The 10,351-nt window shown below is 40.5% G+C and overlaps 1 protein-coding gene across 5 annotated transcripts in view; it reads left to right on the plus strand.

The window, feature by feature from the left end:
* The window catches only part of DEUP1 (deuterosome assembly protein 1), a gene marked incomplete at both ends in the record, with an annotated part of 75,692 nt that extends 67,873 nt beyond the window's left edge, over positions 1 to 7,819 (plus strand). For all 5 annotated transcript variants that reach the window (XM_079788837.1, XM_079788838.1, XM_079788840.1 and 2 more), the window contains 2 exons: positions 676 to 790; positions 7,643 to 7,819. In XM_079788837.1, coding sequence (XP_079644963.1) covers positions 676 to 790; positions 7,643 to 7,819 — 292 coding nt within the window. The remainder of the gene's footprint in view (positions 1 to 675; positions 791 to 7,642) is intronic.
* Positions 7,820 to 10,351: the final 2,532 nt, after the last annotated feature.

Below are 10,351 nucleotides of genomic sequence, written 5' to 3' on the forward strand. Positions count from 1 at the left end.
CTTCATTATTAATCATTCTAAGTCTTTTAAGTGAAGTAGAAATTATTCATTAGGCAAATTCTTTTCAAATAAATACCTTTTTATATTTTATATATATTTTTACTTTTATCGCCCTTAATTATGTTTTTATTTGTACTGGGCCCTTATCTCGGCAGCCCCTTCCCTTCCATCTGCTGTCGCCTACACTCTGTCTGTCTGTCCCCGTCTTTGGCACCCCTTCCTCCAGTTCCGCACCTCACCCATTGCCTTTATCTCACTTTGCCTCTGTCTGCTCCCAGTTTGGAATTCTTTTTTTTTTTTTAATTGAATTTATTGGGGTAACAAAATTATATAGTTTCAGGTGTACAGTTCTATAATACATCATCTGTATATTGTATTGTGTGTTCACCACCCCAAGTCAAGTCTTTCATCATTATTTATCCCTCCTATATCCTTTTCTACCTGCCCCTGAACCCCTCTTCCCTCTGGTAATCACCATACTGTTGTCTCGGTCTATAAGTTTTGTTTTGTTTGCTCAATCACTTCGCCTTTTTATCAAAGAAATACCCAGATAACAAGCCCAAACATTTGGTGTATTTTCCTCCAGTTAGACATCAGAGAAGTTAAAACCCTTAGCTACATAAACAAGCAGGTGTCTTTGGTAGCAACAATGACAACCAGTCCCTGTTTTTTTAGTCTTAGCCCAGACTGCGAGCCAAATAGAAGTGCAACGCCTCCATTGCCACCTTTGCCGTTTCAGATTAAAGAGATGACAAGTCCTTTGGTTAGTGATGAAGAAGTATTCCCACTGGTGAGTTGCAGGCGCTGGATTTTTTTTTCTTTAAAGGGTGATTACGCTTACACTGATACCGATATACTGATGTGTACATAGTTGTTCAAAAGGTGTTGCTGCTTGAGTGGTTTGGCCATGCCTATCTACAAAAGGAAAAGAGAGCCATAATGTTCCATGAAATATGTCAATCAATGGTTATTCACCTCTAGTGCAGGCCAGAATTACTGTGGCTTCACCCCTGGACATTCCATGAGTCCTCAAGGATCTCTATATTTTAAAGAGCTACAGGTGATCTTTTGTGTCTGTTTAAAAATCTTTTCTATTGCTCTGACATGCATACAGAAACATGCACAAATCCGAACTGGACAGCTTGGTGAGTTATCACGAAAGGGGCATCACTGTAGCGACCACCCAGATAATAAATAGGACAGCCATGGCACTCCAGGAAGCCCCCCCCCCTCCCCGGCCTGGTCCCCCTCCAGCCACTCCTTCAAATTGCTCCCAAGATAACCGTTATTCTGACTTGTAATATAATTAGTTAGTTGTGGCCATTTGTAAATTTTATATTAATGGTATGTTCTTTTGCTTCAGGCTTTTTTTGCTCAACACTCTTTATTAGCTTCATCATCCATGTTGTTTTACATACTATGGTTTATCTATTTTTTGTTTGTCTATAGCAGTGGCTGGCAAACTCATTAGTCAACAGAGCAGCAAACCGCAGCTCGCGAGCCGCATGTGGCTCGCGAGCCGCGGTTTGCCGACCACTGGTCTATAGTATTCCATTGTATATAAATTCTGTATGCAATGATACTACAATGATTCTACTGTTGACAGACATTTATAGCCTGTGTGGGGCTATTACAATAATGCTACTGTAAACATTGTATGTGTCTTTTGGTGCACATGTATATAATTTCCATTGGGTGTATCCCTAAGAACGGAATTGCTAAGTAACAGAATATGCATAAGATCAGCTTTAGCTGCTTTCCTAACTATTTGAGTTAACACATGATATAATGTGTGTTTTCTTTGTTCTATATTTTTTCTAACATATGAGAGTGGTTGGTCTTTTTACATTTAGCTTTTATGGTCAGTGATTAGTAACATCTTATTGTTGTTTTAATTCGTATTTCTCTGGTGACTACTGAGGTTGAGCACCTTTTCATTTGTTTGCTGGCCATTCTGATATCTTCCACTGTGAAGTGTCTGTTCCATTTTCTTGCCTAAGTTTCTATTGGATTATCTTTATTCTTATTAATTTGTAGAAGTTCTTTATATATTCTGGATATAAGCCCTTTGTTGATTGTATGTATTGAAAATATCTTCTTTCACTTAATCTTACTTGCCTCTTAATCTTTTTAAAATTGTTGACAATATTACAGATGTCCCCAATTTCCACCCCCCCTTTAATGTCCCCAATTTGCCCCACCCCAGACCTTCACTCACTGTTGTCTATGTCCATGGGCTGTGCATATATGCATATAAATTTTTTGGTTAATCTCTCCCCCTCCCCCTCTAAGATCTGTCAGTCTGTTCCATGCATCCATGCCTCTGGACCTACTTTGGGTTTCTTTGGGTTTTTGTTTTTTAATATGTTTTTGTTTTTTGGTGTGTTTTTTAAAAACATATATTATTGATTTCAGAGAGGAAGGGAGAGAGAGATAGAAACATCAATGATGAGAGAGAATCATTGATCGGCTGCCTGCTGCATGCCTCAACCTGGACACGTGCCCTGACCGGGAATCAAACCATGACCTGTTTCATAGGTGGATGCTCAACCACTGAGCCTCGAGGGCCAGGCTGGACCTATTTTGTTCATTAGTTTATTTTTTCCATTAGATTCCACAAATAAGTAAGATCATGTGATATTTGTCTTTCTCTGGCTGGCTTATTTCACTTAGCATAATAATCTCCAGGTCCATCAATGCTGTTGCAAAGGGTAAGAGATCCTTCTTTTTTATAGCCCCATATATTCCATTTGTAAATGTGCCACACCTTTTTTTATCCATTAATCTACTGATGGGCACTTGGGTTATTTCCAGATCTTAGCTCTTGTAAATAATGCTGCTATAAACATAGAGGTGGGTATATTTTTTATGATTAGTGTTTTGGGATTCTTAGGATATATTCCTAGAAGTGGGTTCACTGGTCAAACGGCAGTCCCATATGTAAATTTTTGAGGAAACTCCATGCTGTTTTCCACAGTGGCTGCACCAGTCTGCATTCCCACCAACAATGTACTAGGGTTCCCTTTTCTCCACATCCTTGCCAGCACTTGTCATTTGTTGATTTGTTGATGGTAGCCATTCTGGTAGGTGTGAGGTGATACCTCACTGTAGTTTTACTTTGCAATCTCTCTGATGATTAGTGACATTAAGCATTTTTTTTTATTGAGGTATTATATGTGTACATATCTTACCATTCCCCCCCACCCCACACCCATACATGCCCTCACCCCCCAGAGTTTTGCGTCCATTGTTTATGCTTATATGCATGCATACAAGTCCTTCGTTTGATTTCTTATCTCCCCCGCCTCTCCCTAACTTTCCCCCTGTAATTTGAAAGTCTGTTCATTAAGCATTTTTCATAAGTCTATTGGTCATCTGTATGTCCTCTTTGGAGAAGTGTCTATTCAGGTTCTTTGCCCATTTTTGTCTTCCTTTTGCTAAGTTGTCTGAGTTCTTTATATATTTTGGAAATTAACCCCTTATCTGATATAAAATTGGTGAATATGTTCTTCCACTTTGATAATGGTTTCTTTTGCTGTGCAGAAGCTTTTTTTAGTTTGATGTTATCCCATTTGTTTGTTTTTCCTTTGTTTAATGGTATTTTTTTATGAGCACAGTTCTTAATTTTAATGCAAACTTATGAATCTTTTTCTTTATAGTTAATATTTTTAGGTGTTCTATTTAAAAATTTTGCCTGTCCCAAAGTAATAAAAATATTATCCTGTGTTTCCTTCTGGAAGCTTTAGCTCTTTACTTTTCACATTTAGATCTACACCTGGAATTAATTTTTGCATATGGTGCAAGGTAGGTTTCTCACTCTTTTTCCCCATGGAAATACTCACTTGAACTTATACATGTAATCCAGGCCTGGATATTCTTTCTAATTTATTTGTTTTTGGAATCAAAAGAATGACAGTTTGTTTTCCTACTTTCAAATCTTTATACTTTTTTTTTCTTTTTCTTGCCTTATTGTACTGATCAGGACCTTGGGTAAATGTTGAATAGTAAAACTGATATTTCCAGCACCCTTCTCTCATTGTCAGTTGCAAAGGGAAAGTTTCCAATATTGCACCATAGTGGTATTTGCTATAGAATAAGTAAGCCAGACGGATAATATGTGGTTTGCATAAAATATTGATTAGTAAACAATGCAGTTTTCAATGTCCATAACATGACCATGGGAGTGGGTGCCTGAAATGAAGTGTTCCCCAGGATTCTGTTTTTTTAACTTCCTTTATTTGCATTTCTTGGATGATTTCAACCAGACTCATGGCTTTAATCATTATAATTTCCAAATGTATATCTCTGATCCAGACCTACCTTCTGAGATCTGGACTAATATATCCACTGTCTACTTGATAATCTAGTAGACACCTCTAGCTCAGCTTTATTTAAAATAGAATGCATTTTTTTCATTCATATATTAATTCAAAATTCAGAATCTGTGCTAGAACCTTAGGAATCACAAATAAATAAGACTTTATCCTTAATGGGCTCCTTTTACTGTTTTCCTTTCTCAATATATGGCATTGATGTCACCTAGTCACTAAAGCGAGAATCTAGGACGTTGTTTGCTGTGGTCAGTCAGGTTCCCTAGAATCTGAGGTGGAGATTCTTGTGAAAGTGATTTACTGAGAGAGTATTCTCAGCAGAAGAGGGAGGGAAGTAGACGAGGGGAGGGAAGGAAAGCTAAAAAAGAATGAGGTCTCAGTTAAGATTGGTCTAGCCCAGTGGTCGGCCAACTCATTCATCAACAGAGCCAAATATCAACAGTACAACGATTGAAATTTCTTTTGAGAGCCAAATTTTTTAAACTTAAACTTCTTCTAATGCCACTTCTTCAAAATAGACTTGCCCAGGCCGTGGTATTTTGTGGAAGAGCCACACTCAAGGGGCCAAAGAGCCGCATGTGGTTTGCAAGCCGCAGTTTGCTGACCACGGGTCTAGCCTGATCTCATCAGGAGCTTGGAGCATGGATTACACAACAGAGTTGGCTCACCGGGCGGACAAGAAGTCTGGTGTTTTGTGCCCTGTGTCAATCAGGCTTGCCTCTGAGAGGGAATGCACTGAAGGAGGGATTGCAATGAGGCAGGAGGCTCCAGTGCAGCCGAGGGCAGGTCTCCAGAGAAGTGGCCAGCTGTGAGCTATTTGCAGTCAACACCCCCAGTGCTGCAGGGTAGATGCACCACCTGGTGAAGGGAAGCCTTCAGCATTCTTTCCGTGTTGTTCGTTCCTTCCAGGCATAGCTTCTCCAAGATTCTGGATGGTCATAATATCTGGTTAGTGCTATAAACTACTTTCCTTGATGCTGCAATTGGTCTCAAGGACTTAACTGATACACACCATCTCCTCACCCATCTAGATTCCCTGCTCCTTGTGCTTCTTTCGTAGTGATAAGAATTCAAAGTCCATTAGTTTGTGCTTAAGAGGAGATATGTAGCTATGCTCCATATCACTGGACACCTGAAAACACCATGTGAATCCCCTGAATTGCTTATGAGGTTTGTCTTTCACTCTCTGGAGTCTGTGTGTCTTGCCAAGCCTTCTACATGCTTACCACTTCTTGTTCATCAGGTCTCAGCATGATGTTAATCTACTTTAATCTAATAAAAGAGAAAGATGCAAATTGACCGTACCTTCATGATGCCCACCAGCCAATCAGTAGTGTGTATGCAAATTAACCCAACAAAGATGGTGGTTAATTTGCATATGCAGGCGCTGAGCGGCCAGGGGCAGGCATTCTGCGCCGCCCCAGCAGCTCTGGGCAGCATGAGAAGATGGAAAGGCGGCTCCAGCTGGAGCAAAGGCGGTGCCGGCAGCCAGGGGAAGGAAGGCCCATTCTTGCACAAATCTTCGTGTATCGGGCCTCTAGTGTTAAAATATGATTGATGTCTTATAGTCTGTAGTCCTTGGAATGTTCAGGTGGCCCAGGATCCTTCAGAATTTGCTGTGACAGCATCATTAACATAACACAATAGTGGGGCAAAAATATGGACTATTTTATTAAAAATCAGATAGCTGAACAGAGGACACCTTAGTCAATAAGCCAAATTTGGAGTCTTTATTACACCCGCAGTCTCAGAAGAGTTGCCTCCAAAGTCTGAACAAAGTAACATGGAGGAAGCATTCCCTTTATACCCTCCCGGTTTCTTTGTCTCCTAAATATGGGGCTTCTGGACCTTTTGCAGGCTTTACAAAGAGCCCCATGTACTGGGATGGGGGCAGTGTGCTCAGTAGATATTTTGCAGGAAGCTTGAAACCTTGTACACAGCACAACTCAGATAACTAAACGACACCTAGCATGGCAGGAACCAGGGACGGACCAGACCCTTATGTCAGCAGAGTGGCTTGCAGGACCAGATAATTGAGCCTATTTTCCCTATTATTCGAGCAAGCTTGCTTACAGAAGCCAGGAACAGCAAGGTTACTTCCTGGAATTAACAGAACAAAGGGCCATCTGTGTTCAGTGGACAATTTTAAACAGCAGTTCTTACAAAATGGAGGTTACGGAGACAAGATGGAGTGCGTATGCTTCAGGACATGCACTGTTGTCTAGGCTAGGCCATGTGAGTGCTAACTGCTGCTGGCCCTGCTCCTTATTATTAAAAGGATGCATTTGCCAAATGAACAGCAGCATGCCACGTACCCAAGGCTGTGACATTCTATTGCAGTAAAGATACCATGTCTGGCCCAGCAGCTGCAGCGAGGGCCACTTCTCAGATAAGATGGTGGTACTTCACTATCATCTGCCAAGACCCATACACTTCGGCGGAGGCCAGACTTGTGAACTAACCCCTCCCCCCCCCCCCCACACCTGCATTCAAACTGCTGACTCTCCAAACCCTTTATAAAGTCCCCTTCTTCCTAATAAAACAAAAGTTGACCACAGAACTAGAACGTTTAAATACAAATTCCCCCAATTTATTTTTTAATTAACTTTTGAAAAATTGTTTTTAATGAGCCACTATAAAATTACCTAATATTACCCTTTATTCCTCAGCCACAGATATTGTGTGTGTGATAGGGGATAGAAGTAAGCACTAAAGAGGCCACAAACAGTTAAATGCGCACTTCCTTAGCACGTGAGGATGGAACTGGGCACTCATCACTGAGGCTTTCTCAGCTGTAATTGGACAAACAAGATCCCTCCCAGCATATGGCCCGACCCGCTTAGAAGCCACTCTTCCGCCCTCCTCACCTAACTAACTCCCTAGCAGCAGTTAGCCCCCTTTTAAAGTCATCTTAATTATTTGCCTATAAAAGCTTTCTTCGTCCCATGCTACTAGAATCTTATTTCAGCCTTTTTAGGGTTGCCTATTTTCAGATGAAAATCACTGGTTTTGCAAATTAGTGGAGTATGGTTTAGGTAAGTTTCATGGTAATTGTGTTCTCTCTGCACCTGCAGTTGGACACTGTAATATTCACTTCTAGAGATTTTTTATATAACAGAGCTGTGATGTTTTAGCTCCTTGCCGATGTCATTAGGGACTGCATTACACTGGTAGAGGGAATTCAGCTACAGGTATGTTCTTTCATTAAGGGTTGCAGTGTTTGACAATATGTCAGGGCTGAAGAATGCCTGGAAGTATGAAGATTTAAAAAGGCTTTGTGCTCCTCAGCTAACTTGTCTTTCTTCCTTTAGTCTCCCCCAGACACGTCCTTCCCAGCTTCCCTGGCCACGCAGCATTTCCTCATGGAGGAAGAGAAACGAGCAAAAGAACTTGAAAAACTTCTAAATACACATATTGATGAACTGCAAAGACATACAGAATTTACTCTCAATAAATACACCAAGCTAAAACAAAATAGACACATATGAGCTTTCAAACTTTTTTTATTTGTTCCCCCATCCCAACAACAACAAAAAAAGCTCTGGCAAAATATTTACGAAGCTGATTAATGAAACTGAGAAATTTTGTTCTGTTTTCTTGAGTAAATCATTTCTGTAAGGCAGCTAGAAAATAGTAAGTATTTTGTTCGATCACGCTATCTGTATATCTGCATTAACATAATAAATTGTTTGGCTATAGAATTACTATAAAATAAACATCACTACTCCAAAAGAGCACTTTTTTTTCCAGTCTAGGGATGTTTTGGAATGAAATGTGCAGTTTTATTCCCACTTGAATCATGTACACTGAAAACCCACTTCCTCTGTAACCACCCAGAAGGAGGGAAAGGGCGGCACTATATTTATTCCAACTGTAAATGAGTCCAGTGCAGCCCAGTTGGACTAGTTTGAAAACTCAAGGATTTTTGAAAATGAAAAATATTAAGTATTTTGAGGTATGTAAACATCCTAAAACCTCTACTAGGAAGAAAAAAACCTATCTTTACTGTTTCTGTACTCATCTTTGTAATGTCTCTGCTTCAACACAATGGAATGTGCTGTCCACACACCTGCAATGTGTGTGCCAAATATTAATGCTTTCTTGTCAATATGGTTACTTCATGGACATGAACAAGATAAAGAAAATATAAAGCATTGTTGTTGTAATACCTATTTTTAATAAAAGAATGCAAAAATTCTATGGACTTGAAACACAAATGTCAAATCTTTATAGAGCAGTAATAGCATGGTACTGAACAATAAAATTCACATTACAAATATGCGCTCATGATAATCCATTATTCTTTCTTTAAAAATGACATTTATATAAAGATGAAAAAACCCCTATGTAGTTACTCCAGGTAAGTCCCATAGCTTTTATAGTGGTTTTTTTTTTTCTCTTGAAAGAAATTAAGCCTCAATGTACTGAAAAGTAAGTCAAGATGTCTTTAGATAACAGGTGTCATTGTTGTGTGAAAACTGCAGAGCCCTGATCACTTCAGGGGACTCGACCATATGGATTTGTATAGCTCTTGATCTCTGCAAAAAGCCTTCACATAGCATTGTTCATTTCAACCCAAAACAAGCCTGTGAAGTCAACAAGGCTAGTATCCTTACTCCTGGAAACCAAGCTGTTAAGAAACCTTCTGAAATCGTGGTCAGCAAGGGAGGCAGAAATGCCCGGCTCCAGCTGTCACAAGCAAGCAGATGGCAAATAAGGCTATATCAACCGGAGCCATGTTTCACTACAAAAACATCAGAGGAATACAAAGCCTTTAGTGTGCCCAAAAGAACTCCCCGTGAGAAAAATCAAAATAATTTTTCAGTTATTCAGTAATTTCTAGCCTGGACACAAAGAAAATAATTTTCAGTGTTATCTTAAGAAGACAGTAAGAAAAAGAATGTCTAGGGAAAGGGTGTCCCATAAACAAAGTCTAAAACCTTTGTATCCTTAATGCAAATGTAAACAAGGCAAAAGTTTAAATATGTCTATCTGCATAATCCCCTCAATCTGGATGCCACTGCACTCCCTTCAGGATTAAGGCAGGATTGAAAGCTGGGTGGTGAAATGAAGATCTGGGCTACTATGTTCTTAGAATTTAGCAGTCAAGACCGCATGACCCTGGAGGCTGTCCAGGACTAACAGTACATTTGCTCCTCCGGATTATTATTTCAAGTCCACAGCAAACTTCTTTTAAATCACTAGATTCTACTTAACACCAGCTTTCTCAAAACAGGGGTTTTCAATATGTTTTGCTTAACAATAGGATTTGGTGTTCCAAAGGACTCATATGCTGAAGCCCAGCCTATAATGAAGATAAATATTAAGCAGCTCTGGTTGTACTGTGACAGGAGGAGAGGAGGGAGGCCGCCTTGCCGTCCATCCCCACTCCACTCCCCGCTCCTGTCCTCCACAGACCGAAGGGCTTCCTCGGAGCAGTCGTCCCAGATGTTGTTGTGGGAGGGGCTGAAGGAGAAGCAGATTTGCTCTGTTATGAGCACAGAACTCGTTTTCCTACAGAAACCATGCCAGTGGCTATAGCCTCCTGCACACCACAAAGGCCAGTCTAGCTACAACACGAAGAAGGGGTAGAAGGAGGGAAATAGGAGAAAGCCCAAACAGGCCATTGAACACTGAAAGTCAATTCAAAGAGGAAGTGCGCCCTGAGTTAACTTTTGCCTCAGAATGGCTTAAATATATACTTTTACTTCTCAGTGATCCAGGAACAGACTAACTGGTTTAGGCATTAAGCAAATTTGGGAGAGAGGGGCTGCTGGAAAATCACAGATAGTCCCCAAATTTCAGTTAAAACAAAATGATAGGCAAGTCTTCTTATCTGTCAACAGAGCTGCTCTGGCTAAGTGGACCTTCGAGTCCCCTCTTACCATCATCTGGACACTCAGCCCTGCCTGCCTCTGACCATCTCCTCCTGCTCTGGGACCTCCATCAAGCTAAGCAGCGACCACTGCCTAATTATGGAGGCCTGCCCTGGAGATGAGTTTGTCTAGGTCCCTGCTATG

Source organism: Cnephaeus nilssonii, assembly GCF_951640355.1.
Source record: "Cnephaeus nilssonii genome assembly, chromosome: 13".
Lineage (NCBI taxonomy): Eukaryota > Metazoa > Chordata > Mammalia > Chiroptera > Vespertilionidae > Cnephaeus > Cnephaeus nilssonii.